This window comes from Alternaria arbusti, assembly GCF_024043155.1.
Source record: "Alternaria arbusti strain BMP 1465 chromosome Unknown scaffold_2, whole genome shotgun sequence".
NCBI lineage: Eukaryota > Fungi > Ascomycota > Dothideomycetes > Pleosporales > Pleosporaceae > Alternaria > Alternaria arbusti.
The window spans coordinates 1,171,204-1,189,309 of record NW_026249942.1 but is presented as its reverse complement, the minus strand read 5'-3'; the positions used below and the strand labels follow the sequence as shown (position 1 = coordinate 1,189,309).

Sequence of the window (18,106 nt, the reverse complement as noted above, 5' to 3'; positions counted from 1 at the left end):
TTGTCAAAAAGCTCGGAGATGTTTGTTTAGACTTTGCATCGATGCGATGGAGTATGGTTCTGACCGTAATATGAACGACAGCAATGAGTAACGATGAGGCTACTAGTTTGATGCTTAGCATAATATTGTAAAGTAACAATGAAACTGAAACTTCTCTGAAGCGCGTGACAGAAGTATATCGCGAACAGGCAGTGAATGTGACCACTAGCGAGCGCAACCGCAATACACTTTCGTTTGCCTCTTGGACGTCCAACTCTTCACTCGTACAACCCACTTTAAAGATCGCGACACATTAGCAGCAAGACATCACGCAATGGATGTCGCGCTCGATCGAGTACAAGCGCCGTACATGCTCGACAGCCTGACCGCCGACGCGCAGCGAATATCAGCGAGCCTGCCACCGGACGGTTGGGATTCAAGCTCCTCCCTCGTTGGCTTAAGGCGTGACGTCAGTGGGGTATCGGTCGTGGTGAGTAGCACCAGCCCTAGACGGGTAACTTTGTCTGTATCAGCCGCTAACCAAAGGCTCCGTGAAGCCGTCAATAGCTGCGCCGGGCGATGTCAACGATGCTGGACATGCGTGCGGTGGGCTTTTTGCATGGCTCCGGCGATTAATCCGCACCGCTTGTCGTCGCTTCCGTAAACGCCACAAGAATGCGAAAGGCTCCTAACGAAAGGGCCGGTGGATGCTGAACACTCCTAGTGATCAAAGTATAAGACATTGGTATGTGTAGAATGCGTTTTCGAAACTCGAGCTAATAGCGCTTCTTAGATGAAGAATCGGCTGCGATGTCGAGTGCCTGTAGGATATCGGTACCGAAGACGACAGTCATGTATGCGGGGAAGATGACCCAGAGACCACTGCGGGAAAGTTAGCTTTTCTGTCCCTTGTAGTACGAGGTGCAAACAGATGCAGGATATCAGCTTACTTCATGACAAGGTAGAAGACCAAAAGCGTTGCCCAGTCGTTATGGCGAACGTTTGCGAAACCAGAGAAATACTCATTGAAGTCTACCCTCGTTAGCCTGTGTATTGCCCGTGTGTCGTATGTGAACGTACAGTAGAGCACTGTCTTGCTGACTGTCATGACTGCTGCAGCGAAGCCGATAATGAGCGCGCGGTTACCAATCTTGCCGCGCACCTTCCTACCGCCAGAGAGGAATTTGCCCACGCCCTCGCTGAGCTGCAGGCCAGTACCTCCAGATGTAGGGACACTGTGATTGTATATGATCATAGAGTAGAGGCCGTATAGCACAAGCTCCACAGCGTTCAGCATGGCTTGCGCGCCGCCAAAACCATCATGGTTTTCCCATCCGGGCCATCCGTATACGTGATCGATCGAAGCGTAAATCTCGTATGGCTTCCAGATGGGCCATTGAAGCGCGCCACCGGCCATGGTATGTGGGCGCAGAAGAACATATAGCGTGTCCCATAGCACAAGAGGAATCGAGATTGCAAGCCAGACTATCGTAAGATTGGATGCCGTGTGGCACCACGTCGGCTCGTCGATTTCGGATGGAGAGGGAGGGCTAATTTCGGCTTTGGCATTGGAGATTGCTCGCCTCGCAAGCGATTTCGGTGGCGGTGAGGTATTGAGGTCTGGGGAGGTGGGCGCCGGGGACGCGGTCGAAGTTCGTGATCTTGGCGTCTTCTTGACGGGTGATGGCTCCGTGGCAGGGAAGTCGCCTTGCGGATGCGAGCGCGTGGACACCATGACGATGAGAAGAGATCAAGACGGCGTGAGGAATCTGGGGTTCAGCAGCAACTGCGAGGAGCGCAACGGAAGGGAGAATGTAACGTGTCGCAATGGTGCAAAGGATGCTAGGGAACTAGTGGAGAACGGCTTCTGCTTTAGCCGGGCGGGGCTGTACCTGAGACGGGAAGGCTCGACAAACAGAGTATAGTGCATCTCGCCCTGGCATGCACAGGCTGTAGCACGATGACAACACACTCATAGACAAACTAGAAAATTTCATAGCTCTCTGCTTTAATAGGTAGGGACCGACTACATACTCCAAGCTAAAACAACACATCCTCTAATCACTGTTTACCCAGGCATTCCCCTTCGACGAAGCTAGGCTTATGGAATCACCCCAATCAGCCAGAAAGCAACGCTTCATCCTTCACTACCTAGGTAGAGACTGCTCAAGAATGCTTGATAGTCCACCTAACAGTCGACTTCCCGATGCCAGAGTTGTCGCACTCTGTCTGTCCCTGAGAGGCAACAACACCGCCAGACTTTGTTCATTAGCACAGAAACTTGGCACTTCCTTGGGAGAGCTGGAACGTACCTGCCACTTGTTGAGGGCAAGCTCAGTGATGTCCGCTATGTTCGAAGATCCAATCCAGGTTTCCTGGATGTTACGGGTGCCTGCTTCGAAGACACAGGTGCCGTAGTACAAGACACCGTGTGTGTCAGGAGTGTTGTCCCAAACGCCATAGTAGGTGTTCAGGCCGCGGGTATCTGGTGAATGATCAGTCAGTCGCTCTTTTGGCCACAAATACTCTACAGAAGTGAATTCAGAGACTTGGAGGCTTACAGTCACGGATCACCGCACAGTCTGCCGTGTTGGCGAAAGGAGCAGGATGCGGGTCGAGAGTGGTGCCATCACAGGTGTCAGAGTCGGGGGAGCCAGTGAGCAGAGCTCGTGTCGCCACATCACCGGGGTTGGCAGACACGACTACTGCTGCGCTATTGAGGTAGAGAGTTTTGCCATTGAAGTCGATCGGAATCCATTGAATCGCAGCATTAGCGGCAGAGAGGGGTTCCGGAGCTGGAGCTGGAGCTGGAGCCGCAAAGGCCAAAGGAAGTAGAGCCAAGGTAGAAAGACTGAGGAGTTTGGAGGAAAGCATGTTGAACAATGAGTATTGGTAATTGTCGAGTTTCGAGTGCTTGGTGATGCTGTTGATGCTGGTGCGAGATTTCTCTAGAGCTGGCAACGTCTTATATAGAACAACATGAGCAAGGGAATCTGTCTTTGGAGACGCAATACAGGCCTGGATCTTCGTTGCAGGTAGGCTTTCCGGTCTCACGCTGCACTCTGCCAATGGTCTAGATGCTAGACAGTTGGTGGTCGACCTCCAGGAGTGCCTCGTGTCTGCGCGGAAGTTGAAGTAAGCTTCATATCTGTGCAGGAATTTATCGTTTCTACGCAGGTCAGCACATCAGTGCTTACAAGGTCGTCTTATTCCAGGCGGTAGGGTGGCTTTTAGGCAGTGATTCTGACTGAACTACGTTTGAGGGTATTCGGGATCGGTGTTGCAATATCAATGACATGGTTTCGGAGCCTATCATGATGTCTGCTTTCATAGCTTCGCGTTACACTGTTCTCATCGTGATAAGTCTAATCGGTGACGGAACCATTTCAGGGGGCGTGAAACGGTGAATGGTGACGGACTTCAAATTCGAATTTAACCTCAGAAGAAGGCAGCGATGACAGCGCCCCTGCCCTCGTATCTAGCATGCGTGTAATACTGGCGCAGAGGGGGGATCATATACTTACTTTGGGCATGTCGCGCATGCCGCGGTCCGGCGTGAAGGGGAAGTGGGCGACCCGGAGCACATCCGAGTTGTACCAGAACAGGGGAGCTTCCCGAGGCCATCCTCCCCTCTCGCCTCTCGTTCTTTGTTAGACGCTTCGGATCTCGAGATTTCTCTCTATATAGTCTTGTGATAGCCAGGTATTGAGAGATGTGATGTGTCGAGTATCTGAAATCATGTTTGAAGTCTGACATCATGCCCGACCCTGTTACGACTTCAGCTCTGACATGCTGCTGCAACTTTCAGCTATCCCAAAGCATGCCTTGACCACTAACTTTAGGCGATGCAAAGAGTTCACAATGACGGGGAGCCTATGGGGCGCGGTACGGGACCACCCTTAGTCCAGCTTGCCATTCGAACAGCCATGTGTTCATGCACTCAGATCCACACACCATTATTACTCGTTGAGAAAATGAAATATCTGTCGTGCTTCCAGGTACATAGGATGGAATCTGACTCACATGCATATTCTCGGGCCAGGACTGTATATCGGCTTGGCACAGACGGGCCTAGGCTCCGGCATGTCCAAAAAGCCTCGCCGCTAACCGTTTGAGCCAGGCCTTCGGTATACGAGAGTGTGAGTCTGTGAGAACAGTTGCGCGCGTAGCGCGGTCGACGCAAGTCCATAATTCCTGGTAATCATGGTGCTGGTGTAGGAGCTCTCAAGGCTTTACGCCGACACGCCGACCAATCTCAGGAGGCCTTACCTACCTGGGCAGGTAGCGCCTTGGCGAGGCTGCGCCGCATTCAAGTGCTCCAGGGCTTTCTCGCATTCATGCACGCTGCCTCGACTGGCGTTTTCACTCATGCTCATTGCGTCAAGTCATTGTGTACAATTTATAAAGCCTTCTGGTGCGTCGTTGCAGCTAGACAGCGCGACGACGGAACCACAGCTTTGATGTCGTTTCTCCTCCGCGCGGGCGAGGTTCTCAAGGGCCGCACAGGCAGCTACACGATCACCAAGCAAGTCTCACCGACACTTTGGTTTGCGAAGTGAGGCCAGGATATCGCTTTCTATGCCTTGGCCACTGACAGATATGCAAGGGACCAAGGTCAAAGAAAAGTGGTGATCAAAGGCGGACCTCCAACGGTGCGAGTAGAACGTGATGCGCTCAAAATGTTCCAGCATTGCCCCCATATCAGACCAATGGTCGACGAGATGGATGGGCCAGCTGCCATGCCTCCGCTTATTGCCTTGCGGTATCTCGACAGTGATGTCCTAACTGCGTCAATTGAAAGGAAGTTGAGCCGAGAGGAGCTGAAATATGTTACTCGGAGGCTGCTGCTAGCTCTGAATACTCTGCACGAGAAAGGCTATGTGCACTCGGGTACGTATGCGCAATCCATTCGTTGAAGTAAGTGGACCGGCCTGACAGGACGACAAGACGTCAAAACCAACAACGTCTTCTTTAATTCTCAGGAGGGACCCAATCGCTTCGCTGATGTTCAGCTCGGTGATCTGGGCGACTGTTGTACGGTAGACTCAGAGCGGGCTCGATCTGGAAAGCTTGTGGGTGCGCCTGTGTGGTCTAGTCCAGAGGTCATCTTAGAAATGCCTTGGAACACCGCAACAGATATATGGTCGTTTGGTACCGTGGTATGTGTTAAGATTTGGATGGAAGTTGTCATAAAGCATAAGCTGACTGTCCGCTCATCAGGTCATCAGTCTAATCTACGGTGGAGATAGGAATTTGTTCCAGCCGCAAGATGTAAATCGCGGTGAACAAGGGTACCTGTTAGGTGTCCTCGAGCGACAGTTCCGCTATTTTGGACCCTTTCTTCCACCGTTTATAGAAATGGGTGACGGAGGGATCGCCCAAGTCATACAGTATTTGATGGAAACGATCCCGTATGACGAACTAACACCGTTCGCGTCTGTCACGGAAGGACAAGTGGCGAAGAAGGACAGGGATTTCATCTCGAAGATCATGCAGCTTGATTGGAGAGATCGACCTACGGCCAAAGAACTTTTGGAGGATGAGTGGTGGCAAGACGACTGAGATAGCTTTGTTTTGTAAGGCGTACTGGCATCACCACCTGGACGATGTGGATTATGTGTTGTACTATACACTGTACAGATGGTAGAACTACTGGATATTTCCGCTCAGCGCTTACGACCCCACTCAGGTTTCACCCTCAAGGCCCCGATTTCGTGAAAGAGGGCTACAGAAAAGCACCACCTCGCTTGCTAGCGCTCTGTTTAGCTCCATTGATACATCAAGACCATTGCATTGGTACAGCCAAAGTTGGCGTTCCATTCACGTCTCTACCTATCGCCATCAACCATGGACATCACTGGGCTCGATCGCGCTACCGGCAGACTGGTCATCCAGATCAGACTAGATGAGATTGCAGAAGCGCTCGAAGGCGTCCAACTGGACGACAATGGTACTGCGAGCTATCGCGCTATTCGTCACACGCTTCAAGATCAACTATCGATCATTTATGGCCAGGTATGCTATTCTCCGACAACTGACCGGATACTCCGTGAACCTGCGATAATCCCACTACGTTGAATGTATTAAGACACTGACATATCAGCAGGATACTGATGACGAAAGCGACAACGGCGACGAAGCAAGACGTACGCCATCGAGATCAAGCAGCGACACCTCCGCGAACAACTCCGATGATGAAGGCGTCGTAGCGGAGGAAGCAAGTCCCACACCAGAACTCATTGAAGCGCCGGAGTCAGAACCGGAGTCAGAGTCAGAACCCGAGCTGGTACCAGAGGCTACTGCCGATTGCGGTGCTTGTGGTGATACAAAGCCCGAGAAGGACACCATCAAGCTTGAATGCTCCCATGTTTACTGTAAGGACTGCATCGTAGATCTATTCCGCTTCGCTGTCCACAAAGATACCTCACTCTTCCCGCCTCAATGCTGCAAAGCCACGATCCCACTCGACACAAACGAAAACGGGGTAAAGGGCTGCAGTGTTCTACTACCTGAAGAACTATTGATCGAGGTCAATGAGAAGAAAGCAGAGCAGGAGAAGGCTCAAGAAACCCCATGTTCTGGCGCGAACTGCGATCACGTTGTCCCGAAAGGAAATATCAGTGGTGGCGTTGCGATATGCGATCTTTGTGACACCAAGACGTGTACGGTATGCGAGGACGAAGCTCATAAAGGACTGTGTGCCGAGGATGATGACACCAAGATATTGATGGCCACAGCTGGAAAGGTCATGTGGCAACAGTGTACCAAGTGCAAGAATCTGGTCGAGCTAGACACTGGCTGTTTCCATATCATGTAAGTGCAGCGCGCGAAATACTCACAGTTAAACGTGCTAACTTACCTAGTTGTCGCTGCAGTCATCAGTTCTGCTACATGTGCGGCGCCACATGGAAGACATGCATGTGCCCGCAGTTCGACGAGGGTCATCTTCTGAGGCCAACTCCTACGGATGCTCTAGACATGGCACCGACCGTCTGCCAGCACGTGTGGAAACAACATGAGGGTTTCGCATGTGCGCGATGTGAACGTACCGATCTCTTGTCTGTCATGCAATGCACTCGCTGCCTCCTTGAGCAGTGTAGTCGTTGCGTGAACAACAGATAACAGTCTGGATCTCATTCCAGAATGAAGACAACTGTTCTCACAGCGGAATGAGAGTTGATATGATTAGAGAGGTATTGGTTCATTCCTGGCTCGATAGCACGGCGGAAATGCAAGGGCTCCGGGTTGATTAATCCATACATGACCAGGTGGCAGTCTGCGTCATTGATGCTAAATACCTGGGTCATTTTCTATATCCCGACTCTCTTCCACGAGATCAAAAACTTAGAATACGCGAGTAAATATACACACGAATGATCCTAATGATGCTTTCGTTACGGTTGTTCCTGCAAGTCACCCAACTTGTCGTTAGTGCCTTGGCGATCGACAAGACGGCGAGAGTCCAAGGACTGCGCCGCACAGAATCTTTTGTGCCATGTCTTCTTCATCTGCGAACACACCACCCGAGATGAGACGATAAAGCTGTACGTATTTATAGACTAGCTCCGCTAACCAAGGGTTCTCGCGCCGAATACACCATGTCGTCTCTTTTCCGAGTCGGCCAAGTTCTCAAGGGTAGCATCGGGACGTATACAATCACTCAAGAACTCAAAGAAGCTGTCTGGCTCGCTAAGTCTGTGTTATGTTGACAACAGAAACATGTAAACCTCTAATGGCCGCCAGAAACCAAGCGCAAAAGCTGGCGGTGATCAAGACCCAGCAGGGTCACCATGGGGTTGCGAACGAACGAAACGTTCTCAAGAAATTTCAACATCGCAGCCCCTACATTAGACCAATGATCGAAGAGATCCAGGGCCCAGATTCCCCCGTCACAATCGCTTTGGAGTATCTTGACACCACCATTTCAGAGGCGTCCGCGGAAAAGGCCTTGGATCGGAAAGAATTGAAGCACGTTTCGCGCAGCGTCCTAGAGGCCCTACGAAGCCTTCATGATGACGGCTGTGTACACGCGGGTATTCATTGTCTGCCACTAGTAACCAAATATTGGGGCTGATTATACTCGAAGATCTCAAACCGGATAACGTCTACGTCAACATGCAGGAAGGTGACAATCGGTTCAGCGAGGTCAAACTTGGCGACATGGGGAATTGCTCTCATGTCACCAGTGAAGCTCCTACTTCTGGAACTCCGTGTGGCGCAACAACATGGGTAAGCCCTGAAATCATTCTGCAACTACCGTGGAATACAGCTGCAGATATTTGGGCATTTGGACTGCTGGTGAGACACTCCATATGATACGTTTCGGTCTCATCTCGAATAAATCCAACGTTGCTGGGCTGACGACTCCCGTGATTAGTTTGTGCACATGCACTACCGCTCTCACTTCAACCTATGCGTTCCCCAGGGCAAAAAAGCGGAGGAGGACAGGGAAAATCTCCCCTTGCATGTTCTTCTGCGACAGTTGTACTGGTTCGGGCCGTTTCCAGACAAAACCGTCGAGATAGCTGATGAAGAGATTACTAAGACCCTAGCGTCTTTGAAGAGAAACAATCTACCAGCGCAGCAGGGAATGTTCAAGGTCATCTCAGAGGCAGAGCTGTCAAGGAAGGATAACGAGTTCGTCCGTAGGATAATGAAGATGGACTGGAGGGATAGACCGAGTGCGAGAGACTTGTTGGAAGATGGATGGTGGGAAGACGAATGAGGCTGGGCTAAGGAATGCCATGAATAGCAGTGACATTCACACTTTGTGAATGATATTGCAACAGGGTCATGAGGGATGTATAACGCTATGACTGTACCATAACTTACTTCACTCACCACAAAGCCCCCTCCAGGCTTGCTCTCCTCCTCCACACAATCACAATTGTCTTCACCACGCAATCAACAGCGTCATAAATACCTCCGTTCCCGAGATCTTGTCTTCCCTTATCACAACACTACCAGCCAGCTTCTCCAAGCGATACAAGCATTTCGAGAGTTAACAACGCCATGTCTTACCCACCAAATAGCCCCGAGGTCGTTCGTCGCCACCCCCAACATGGCATCAGAACTGCGGGTGAGATCGGCGCCGTATCACCTCATTCACGCTCATCTTCTCCAATGGACGTTCACACGATCATCTGCGCAGAGGACGACTGCACCAACAAGCTCGATGTCGTACCACATGGACACCATGCTGGGCTGGTCAGCAAGGACAGTGCGATATACATCAAGGCTAGGTGCAAAGAGTGTGAGCCGCCCGTGACTGTAGCGAGCTGGTGGGAGGGATACGAGAAGAGCGAAGAAGGCAGTGATGATTGGAACGAGGAACTGGGCGATTGGGCCGATGAGTACTGAGAGGACGAGAGAATGATGGGTTGGGATGGTAGACACAGCCGCACGACACCCGAATAGAGGCATTCGATGTATCAGTAGAAACATAGGGGTTTAGCGATTGGATTGGATTAATACACATCTGTATCTACTATGTATTCCAAAGTCACTTTATGTTGACTTCTACGTGCCCGGTAATTGATACCCTGCGGAAGAGCAGGAAGAAGGAACGCGCTTAAACACCTGAGTGCTTACGCAGGCTTTTCTTCCCCGCTTACATGTCCTGGTCGGCTAGGAAGATGCTGTTAGTCTCTTTTATGCGCCATTGTACAGCCGGTGAAAAGATGGTGTCTGTAAATCCGAGGTGAAGGCAGAGGCTGCGTTCAGCGGTCTTCTAGCGGGTGCGAGTGCGCCCTCGAAGCAGCTCCGCCTCCTCCGCGGTCACGGTCATCAGACCGGAACCCTTCTCGTCCATCTTCTTCCTCAGCGACTCAGCAGCAAGTCGCTCTTTAGCAATGCGCGCATGCTTCTCAGCCTGGTTATGCTCCCAACGCTGACGGCGCTCTTTCTCTCGCTCTTGCTCCCGGCCCTCAACCTGCCTCTTTGCCATCCCAGCAAAGAATATATCAGCGGACTCCATAGCTTTCCTTAACCGAGTGTGTTTCTCCAAGAACGCCGCGAAGTCTTCAGGGTCGGGTATAAGGCGTTTGTAGCGGTCGTGGCAAAGGTGGTTGACCATCGCGGTCCAGAGTGGGTCTTTGTCAGACGTGGCGTTCTGTTCGACGGCAATGATCTCTTCGTAGCTCGGAAGCTGGGTCTTGAGGTACTCGACATAGCCGGCGTGGATATGGCTGCAGTAGCGCTCCATACCTAACAGGCGAGCAGCGCGTAGGAGAGCAACGTCTTCACCAAAGGTCTTCTGAGCCGGGACAGCGTAGGCCTCGAACTCGTTGCACGTCTCCTGCATCCAGCCGATAAGCAGAAGGCGGACTGCACCAGGGTGTATCTGGCCGCGTGAGAATACATACTCATGCGACTGGGGATTAGCTGTAAAGTGTTTGCTGAGAACGGTAGAAGCAGCCATTGCTGCGCGCTTGGAGATGCCTTCGACGGATGTATCTCCAATATGAATGACGACGCGAGGACCTTGGAGAAGAGCTTGACGCTGCACTCGTATCATCTCGAGCAGGTTGTCGATAGGCTGATCTATGACGGGTGTAGACGGCGATAGGGCTGACTGCTTTACTGCAGTCTTTGGCTGGGGCGGGACATCGGCAACCTCGGAGACGGGAGAGAATGACGGCGGGGTCGGCTTGGGGTCGGATCCGAGATTAGTAGCGGGTTGAAGGTTGGTCTTGGTAGTAAGTGGCTCTTTGGGCAAAGAGGCGGTCGCAGAGGCGTCAGTGTCGGCGATGCTAACGGTCTCAACGGTCAAGTCTTCACCTTGGTCCGGTACGGCGTTCTTGGTAGTATCAGCAGACTCGGGAGAACCAGCCTGCTCAGTAGAGGAAGCGATGTTGTTCTCGTTCTTGAGGAGTGCCGCCTTCTTAGCAGCCCGGTTGCGACGAGAACGTGCAGACTTGGACTTGGATTGGCCTTGGACAGCTGGAGATGGCTCACTAGACCTGGGGTTAGCACATGGCGTTATTTTGATGGTGATTGAAACGTACGATAGTTCTGCAGCTAAGTGACTGCTTGCAATGTCCGTGGTCGCCATCGCAAATACGATGATGATGCAGCGCACACCGAGCGATTTGACGTGGAACCGCGTTTGTTGGTGGGAGAAGAGAGAAGACTTGTTCTTAAGAAGGAGTAGATTTGGGGCAGAGTCCAGTACTTTTAGGCAGCGAGCTCGAGGCGCGGTTTATTTACATGCAAACGGACGGGACCCAGTGCACGTGACTACCTAAGTAGGCAGGGACTCGAGCGCAGAACGGTCGCACAACGCGAGGAAGCCGGATTGAATGAGGAAAGAGCAATGTGGGGTGGTCCTAATCGGGGCCCTAGAAGATCATGAATATCGCCCTCATCGGACTACTCGTGCCCGTTTTCATACTCCTGGCTCTCTCTGGTTATGCTGATGTAGCGTCTCATCGCAGCTTTCTTACGCATTTAGAGAAGGCCATCGCGGCTGTTGAACCGTGTGCCTGAAACGCTATAACTCTTTCTGGATTGCGACTGGTCAATGATCTAAAGGACTCGTTATCTGATCTGGAGTAGGTGTATTGTGGCACCGTGCGGCTCGCAGTAAAGCGTCATCTTCAATCAGACGGCAGAAGACTCTTGTGGAACGCATATGAAAACAATGAGTATTTGCACACGATGAACGACTGACTTTTCAATGACGACTGGGATTCGCGAGAGAGTGTTGAAGTGAAAGAGTTGTCGCGCGTGTCGGACGCGTGCCCTCTCGGCACAGTAGCGCCAGCCGAACTTACTCCAGATGACGCGAGTCCTGAGCAACACTCTTTTGCTCTCCACCATCAGGAACGCCGTCATAGTCCCAACGGCCCCTCGCCGACGCGACTACGTGCATAAGGCCCAGATTATCTATCCTAGTTTATACTTCCAAGTACTTCGCGTCGTCTCAGCGCATCCGACACGTCAGTCATCAGAATGGCGTCTGGTCGCTCGCCGACAGTCGCATACGGACGCTGACGACCGCATGGACTGAGCCCTCACCAGCCCCAAGTCATGCACCTAAATAGGATATAGGAACCCTTTTTAAAGTTGCCGCGTCTCAGCAATCGATAGAACCGCCATCTTCGCTCCGCGCCGTAGCCCGATCGTCTCTTCAGACAGCCTCGCATCCTCCCAAGCGCCACAACCGGGGATGTCATTGCTCATGGTATCGTCATCCGGAAAGACGTAGCTCTTCGTGCGTTGATAGCTTCATGCCAGAAGGCCAATGATGTCGTTCAAATCACGCCCCAAATCACGCAATTTCGCATGCATGCTCACGCCGATGAAAGAAGTATTGAACGCTTGCTTGACGTGTTCACCACATCCAAGCTTCTTGGCCTTGATCGCGTTGACCTTGTATCCGGTAATTTTCGTAACGATGTTCTAACATACCAAGCGTATTTAGTTCTCGGCATCCACTACACCCATTCTGCACCTCTCCTAGGCGCCCTTTGCGCGCTCGTATCATCTCGACTTCTCAGCATTAGCGAGCTCGAGATGTTGATACGCCGCTTCCCTCCCACAAATCCTTTAATTAAGTATACCGCTAAAGATCTCTGCCACCGAAGGTTCAAGAAACAGATCCCCAACATTGCTGAATTCGAAATTTGGCTCAATGGAAGAGGCAAAGAAGGACTGAAGAAGGCGATGGCGGCATGCGACGAAGTACATAAGATGACAAGGCAAGCAATTACCCGGAGAAAGTGCGACTGGAGGAAGGACGCTGTGCTACGTTTGTGGGGCGAGGATGTGGATGGGGTTTGTGTTGAGGAAGAGGTCGAAGACGTCATGGAACCGGATAAGATCAAACGAAGAGACTCAAAGTTACTGGAGTAGAGCTAGTAGCACTATCATGAGCGGCTGTTGGATTTGGCTAAAGGCCATGCAATGTGTTCTCAGCTTTAATATACTGTGACAGCGCGTCGCTCCTTGCACACCCTCAACAAGCTTTGTAATACCTTTCCTCGCGGTAATACTGTATTGCTAGATTACAATACCCAACGGTCTTGAATACAGGAATGTAATCTGCTATTCGATGCGCTTGCCTATCCTGCGCCACTGAGACTATCTAAGAGCAGTGTGCTTGTTTCCGCTCAAAGAAGCTTCGTTGTTCGACAGCGGTGCTGTACGTGGGGTATCACCGCCCGGCTGTGGACGGCTGGAAATACAGGGTTGTTACAGTAACGGGCAAACTGCACGCGCGGCGCGCCATGCCGGGATGACGAAAAGGTCGGTCATGATACGGTCTCATGTGCCTACTCAGGGTAAACCATCTTTCTTCCGACACCGCCGTCTACAACCACCTCCTGGCCCGTGACAAAATCGTTGCCAATGAGGTACTCCACCGCCTTCGCAATATCCTCCACTTTACCTACTCTGCCAGCAGGATGCCAGTCGACGTCGGCCTTTGAAAGACCCTCTTCCCACTTGGTTTGACCTTCATCTCCAGCTTTACTTTCGTTGGCGACGTGAATCCATCCAGGGATGATCGCGTTGACCCTGATCTTGTGACGATGGCCTAGCGATACTGACATCGACTGGGTCAACCCCAACAGTCCGGCCTTGACAGATGAGTATGCTTCGTGGTCATTTTCTGATTGGTATGCGCGCGTTGATGACATGTTGATGATTGTACCAGGTGAGCTTGGAGTAGAATTCCCAGCAGCGAGAAGCGGAACGCATAGCCGGCTGAGGATGAACGGTGCAGTGAGACCGATTGCAACCTTCAAATCCCACTCTTTCTCTATGTCTTCTCCTTCGGCTTCCATGCTACGATCCTCCGATATTGATAGGTCTGTCGGGAAAGCATTGTTGATCAAAACGTCGAGCTTGCCATCAAATTTCCGTTTGACGTCCTCGACAGCGGTCTTCAACTCGGTTCGCTTGCTGAGGTCACACTCAAGCGCAGACCAGCTTTGCTTTCGCCCGTTTGCCCATTCTTCAGCTCGCGTCCGGACATGCTCCAGCTCCTCTTTATTGGAATCCAGAATGACCACATCGTGTCCAGAAGTCAGCAGCTGTCTGAACAGCCCGCGCCCGATACCCCTGGCACCACCTGTCAGGAGGACTTTGAGATGCTGCGGAGCTGCGCTCATTGTCATTGGCCAGTAATAGCAGACTGGGATGAAGGGTAGATGTCGTGAGCACGGAGGTTCTGCTAACAGTCGGTGTCTTTAATTTACTTTTATGAATGGGCTGCCGTGGGTTCGCGGAGCCATGACGTCATGACCAAATCTTCCCGCGCGCATATCCCGAGCTCATCTCTCCTGCCGCCTATAGCCCGTTGCTACTGCAGATTTATCCTCGGAAATTAACGACAAGAGAGGAAAAATGGGATATTCTCGAGAAGCCCGGTGGGATGCAGGATTGTGTCTTCGGCGATATTGTGGAGTTCAGCATATCGAATTTCTGGGAACAAGGGACGCTGGGCCGCCTTTGAACGCGTCGTCTCCGGTGACTGCCCAGGCCCACGAATGCATCCTGTCGAGATACTTGACCTGCACAAAATGCGAAAGAGATGCGAACCACCCTACCAGCTAGGCAACGAAGACCCTATCACGCGGCATTCATCAAACTGCGAGGTGTAAAATCACGTGATACAAACCATTGGGGAAAGTCATGAGTATGTACTATGCTCGCACCTAGGGCCCTATATACATGAAAGTTTACTTACAACCCTGAATCGATCTGATTCAGGACCACTTCAGAAGTATAAGCATCCCAATCATCGCAAAGTTGAAACTGCTCATCCCCAAATGCCTGCTTCTGGATATCCTCTGGTCTCTCCAAGATCTGCATGAAAAGCCCTCCGCTGACGTGCCAAGCGAGGTGGCAATGCAGTGGCCAGGCGCCTGGATTATCTTGTACGAATTGCAGTACCAAGTACGAAGGCTCAACAGTGCCGGTGGTGTTTCGTGCATTCTGCATCTGGTGAACATCGCGGCGCAGCGTGTTCTCCGGATTTGTCACAATGCCGTCCCACTCGCCGAAGCCTTCAGCCAGGATGTGGTAGTCGTGGCCGTGAAGATGCATGGGATGGCCGCCAATGAGACCGTGGTTCACCATGTGGATGCGGACATGCTTCGCACCGGGGAATTGGTACACGTTCCATTCAGGGTTGAAGTCCGACTCGTTACGCTTTGCTTTTAGAAGCGTTGGCTTGTTGTAGTTGCCGTGGTAGGTGCTGTTATTGAGATACCAGATGAAGTTGGTGCCATTGGAGCGGAAGTCAAAGTCCACACGTTCGACATGGTCAGGCTCTTCCAATGGGACATTACACAGCGGGATACCCTGGGTGATGGGGTCGTTCTTGCATTGCTCAAGTTGTTCCTTCGTGACATCAGAGGTAGACTTGGGGATAGCGTCGGTACTGGCATTCTCGTAGTATACTGCCGCAAGAGCGTTGGGTGAGATGCCGTCGGTGAGTGTGCAGCGAAAGCCTTGAGCAAGCTGAGAGCGCATCCAGAAGGTATCGCTAGGCTTGCCGATGGCTTCGACTACAACATCAGTGCGCTGACCGACAGCAAGCGTGACAACGTTGGTTGTGTACGGCTCGACCGGGATGTAGTCTACGGCGATGACTTTCAGTTTGTGCCCATCGATGCTGAACTTCTGGTTGCCTTCAGCGCCTGTGTTGATGAGGCGTAGTAGATGCTTCTTTCCAGACTGGAATTTAAACTTAGAGATACCTGCATTAGGCGTGCAAGGCAAGGTCGTATTGGCACATGGGTAATTCATTCTTCCATTGATGAGATTGTTGTTGGAGGGCGGGAATTGGCCGTTCATAGTGCCTTCAACAAGGGTATAGTAGTCAGCATGGAACCAATCCTCGAGAATGATGGGGCCGATGTCGATGTCGTAATCCTCGTGTTTCGGCCCATGTATGACCATGGGGCCGTGAGCGCCGCCGGAGTATTGGGCACTGTAATGGCCTAAGGAAATTAGCTTTCGCGCATCTCAGTGTAGTACTGAAGAACTTACTGTGATACCAAGACGTCCCGTAGCGGTCGGCCCGGAAAAGCATCTCATAGTAACCGCCATTTGGAGTGATCGGGCATTGACTGACCGCAGGTACACCGTCATACCAGGTACTTTCTGTCTGGAAAAGGCCGTGGGCATGAAGGGTAGTACCCTCATCAGTCAAATCATTCGTAACTCTCCATAGGATCCAATCACCCCTGATGCGGTCAGTTGAAGCATTACAATGTTGTAAAACAATTCATACCAGTTGGCTTCGATTAGAGGACCGGGGAATTGACCATTGACCGTGAGTCCGTTTCTGGTAACACCATCTGGTGCGATCGTCTGATAAGCCACGTGAAGATCGTATGTTCTTGTCACGCCAGTGTCGGGCATGGACGGACAAAGAAGATCAGCCTTTGGTTTGGAGGCCGCAGAAGCGATAGGCTCGAGCGTCCCGGTAGCAGTCGGTCCGAAAGTGGTAGACCCTGTGGCGTTTGCATAACTGTATGAATAACCAGATACTGTAGGGTGGAGAGAATGTGTTGATGGAAGCCTCGTTGGTTCAGATGTATATGCGCCATCGGAATTGCTGCCTGGGAGACCATTTGCCGGGAGATGGGGAGAGTCGATCAAACCCCATTGTGAGTTACCACACTGTTCGACATTTGAAAGTGAGCTCTTCAGATGGTCGGTTCCTTTGGGAACCCAGCACGGTTCGTTGTAATCATGTTTGGCGGGCCCGCCGTATTCGTAGGGTGTCGAAGGCTGAGGAGGAGCGTACGCTTCTCCATGTGATGGTTTACCCGGCCACTCGAAAGGGAGAGGCACATCGTTGTAGGGATTGTAGTATGGCCCACCATGCCCATGAGAGTTGGTCGTGGGTCGTGCTGTGGCGTATTCAGTGACTGTAGCTGTGACGACCTGGCAGATGGGCGCGTTGCTGAACTCAGAAGGGGTGACTGCGTGGAGGACAGACGACAATGAAGCCGTAGCGGCGAAGTAAGGAGCGTAGGCTACCATGATTGTAGCAACAAAAGTTGGCCGTATGACTGTTCACGAGCGACCACAACAGGCTTGACTGCGCAAAGAAGGAACGACTGTGTTGAGAAGCGAGACACTGCATCTGAAGGCATGCTGAAGGCCATGTTATATGGGATTCTATGACAGTATGCCAAATACCCAACGTTCTATGTTTGGCCGTGGGGCTTGAAAATACGATGAAGCGAGCTATGTGGCGGGAAAAAGTATGGGCCGTGAATCTGAATATGGTCGAGACACCCGAGGCGAGGCGAGGCACAAGAAGCAATGCGCTGTAAGGCTTCCATTTGTGGATCAGACAAGCAGTATAGCGAGTAGATCATGAGAGCTCAGCGTTACTTTTGAGCCCAACCCGTGTTCCCCTTGGCGTCGTTCGGGCACCGAGGCGGGAGAAGGAGATGAACTAAGCCACACAATGTTCGGCATCATCGACGTTGCGAAAAGATCTGCAGACGCAGCATCCGCGGCATACATGCCGTCGCCGTTTTCGCGTTTAAGGTTTTCCCGAGGATATGCAAGTACGTGCCGGAGTATGCCAAGCGACACGATTGTACATCATTAACGTATCCAGTGTGATGGTGGCATTGCCATACTTGTTTGCGAGTCAGCTTCGAGGAATGTGGGACCACATGTGGTATCTGTGTAGCCTTATTCTGAATCAGCTACCATATTTCGATACCTTGAAATGCGGGGCTCATAGCCTAATCTTTTGTTGTTGTGATGGTTCGTATTTTGCTGCCGTGAGTGCCGTGTGCGTAGGTAGCCCAGAGACATGCTAAGCTCCCAAGATCGCGTAGAACCGTTCGCAATAGTGGCTTAGACGAAGCAGGCGACTGCATGTTCTCCTGACTGTGTGGAGATGATGAAGAGAAGGCTGCGCTGTGGAAGCTGAGGTCATTGGCAAAGTGGTGTTGAGGCGTCGGGATAAGCACTGGTTAGCGCTGACACCTCCCGCACACTTGGGCATGGCATCCGGCTAAAAAGAGGCCTGGCGCCGATCGCTCAAGACCACTTCTACTCCAGAGTAATTCCAACTGAGGGCTGACAGTCGTTACTGGCGGTGTTGTGGCGACACAAGGGAGCTATGCAGCTAGATGTCGGATGCGTG

General features: G+C 51.8%; 7 protein-coding genes across 7 annotated transcripts; 2 read left to right on the top strand and 5 right to left on the bottom strand.

Annotated features, from left to right (window-relative positions):
- Positions 1-755: 755 nt before the first annotated feature.
- On the bottom strand, positions 756-1,714 carry J4E86_001975 (uncharacterized protein; the record flags this gene model as incomplete). The annotated part of the gene is made up of 3 exons (XM_051442538.1): positions 756-861; positions 930-1,011; positions 1,060-1,714. 3 exons carry the CDS (start codon positions 1,712-1,714, stop codon positions 756-758), a joined length of 843 nt encoding a protein of 280 aa, XP_051306126.1.
- A 533-nt stretch (positions 1,715-2,247) lies between these two features.
- J4E86_001974 (uncharacterized protein) lies at positions 2,248-2,853 on the bottom strand (the record flags this gene model as incomplete). The annotated part of the gene is given in 3 exon segments (XM_051442537.1): positions 2,248-2,280; positions 2,292-2,464; positions 2,541-2,853. The coding sequence occupies 3 exon segments, from the start codon at positions 2,851-2,853 to the stop codon at positions 2,248-2,250; spliced, it is 519 nt and encodes a 172-aa protein (XP_051306125.1).
- A 2,973-nt stretch (positions 2,854-5,826) lies between these two features.
- Positions 5,827-6,796, top strand: J4E86_001973 (uncharacterized protein; the record flags this gene model as incomplete). The annotated part of the gene is made up of 2 exons (XM_051442536.1): positions 5,827-5,994; positions 6,086-6,796. The coding sequence occupies 2 exons, from the start codon at positions 5,827-5,829 to the stop codon at positions 6,794-6,796; spliced, it is 879 nt and encodes a 292-aa protein (XP_051306124.1).
- A 2,244-nt stretch (positions 6,797-9,040) lies between these two features.
- On the top strand, positions 9,041-9,339 carry J4E86_001972 (uncharacterized protein; the record flags this gene model as incomplete). The annotated part of the gene is made up of 2 exons (XM_051442535.1): positions 9,041-9,058; positions 9,133-9,339. 2 exons carry the CDS (start codon positions 9,041-9,043, stop codon positions 9,337-9,339), a joined length of 225 nt encoding a protein of 74 aa, XP_051306123.1.
- Positions 9,340-9,709: 370 nt separating this feature from the next.
- On the bottom strand, positions 9,710-11,032 carry J4E86_001971 (uncharacterized protein; the record flags this gene model as incomplete). Its single annotated transcript, XM_051442534.1, has 2 exons — positions 9,710-10,934; positions 10,986-11,032. The coding sequence occupies 2 exons, from the start codon at positions 11,030-11,032 to the stop codon at positions 9,710-9,712; spliced, it is 1,272 nt and encodes a 423-aa protein (XP_051306122.1).
- Positions 11,033-13,253: 2,221 nt separating this feature from the next.
- On the bottom strand, positions 13,254-14,099 carry J4E86_001970 (uncharacterized protein; the record flags this gene model as incomplete). Its single annotated transcript, XM_051442533.1, has 1 exon — positions 13,254-14,099. The coding sequence occupies one exon, from the start codon at positions 14,097-14,099 to the stop codon at positions 13,254-13,256; it is 846 nt and encodes a 281-aa protein (XP_051306121.1).
- Positions 14,100-14,667: 568 nt separating this feature from the next.
- On the bottom strand, positions 14,668-16,980 carry J4E86_001969 (uncharacterized protein; the record flags this gene model as incomplete). The annotated part of the gene is made up of 4 exons (XM_051442532.1): positions 14,668-15,929; positions 15,979-16,175; positions 16,223-16,445; positions 16,611-16,980. 4 exons carry the CDS (start codon positions 16,978-16,980, stop codon positions 14,668-14,670), a joined length of 2,052 nt encoding a protein of 683 aa, XP_051306120.1.
- Positions 16,981-18,106: the final 1,126 nt, after the last annotated feature.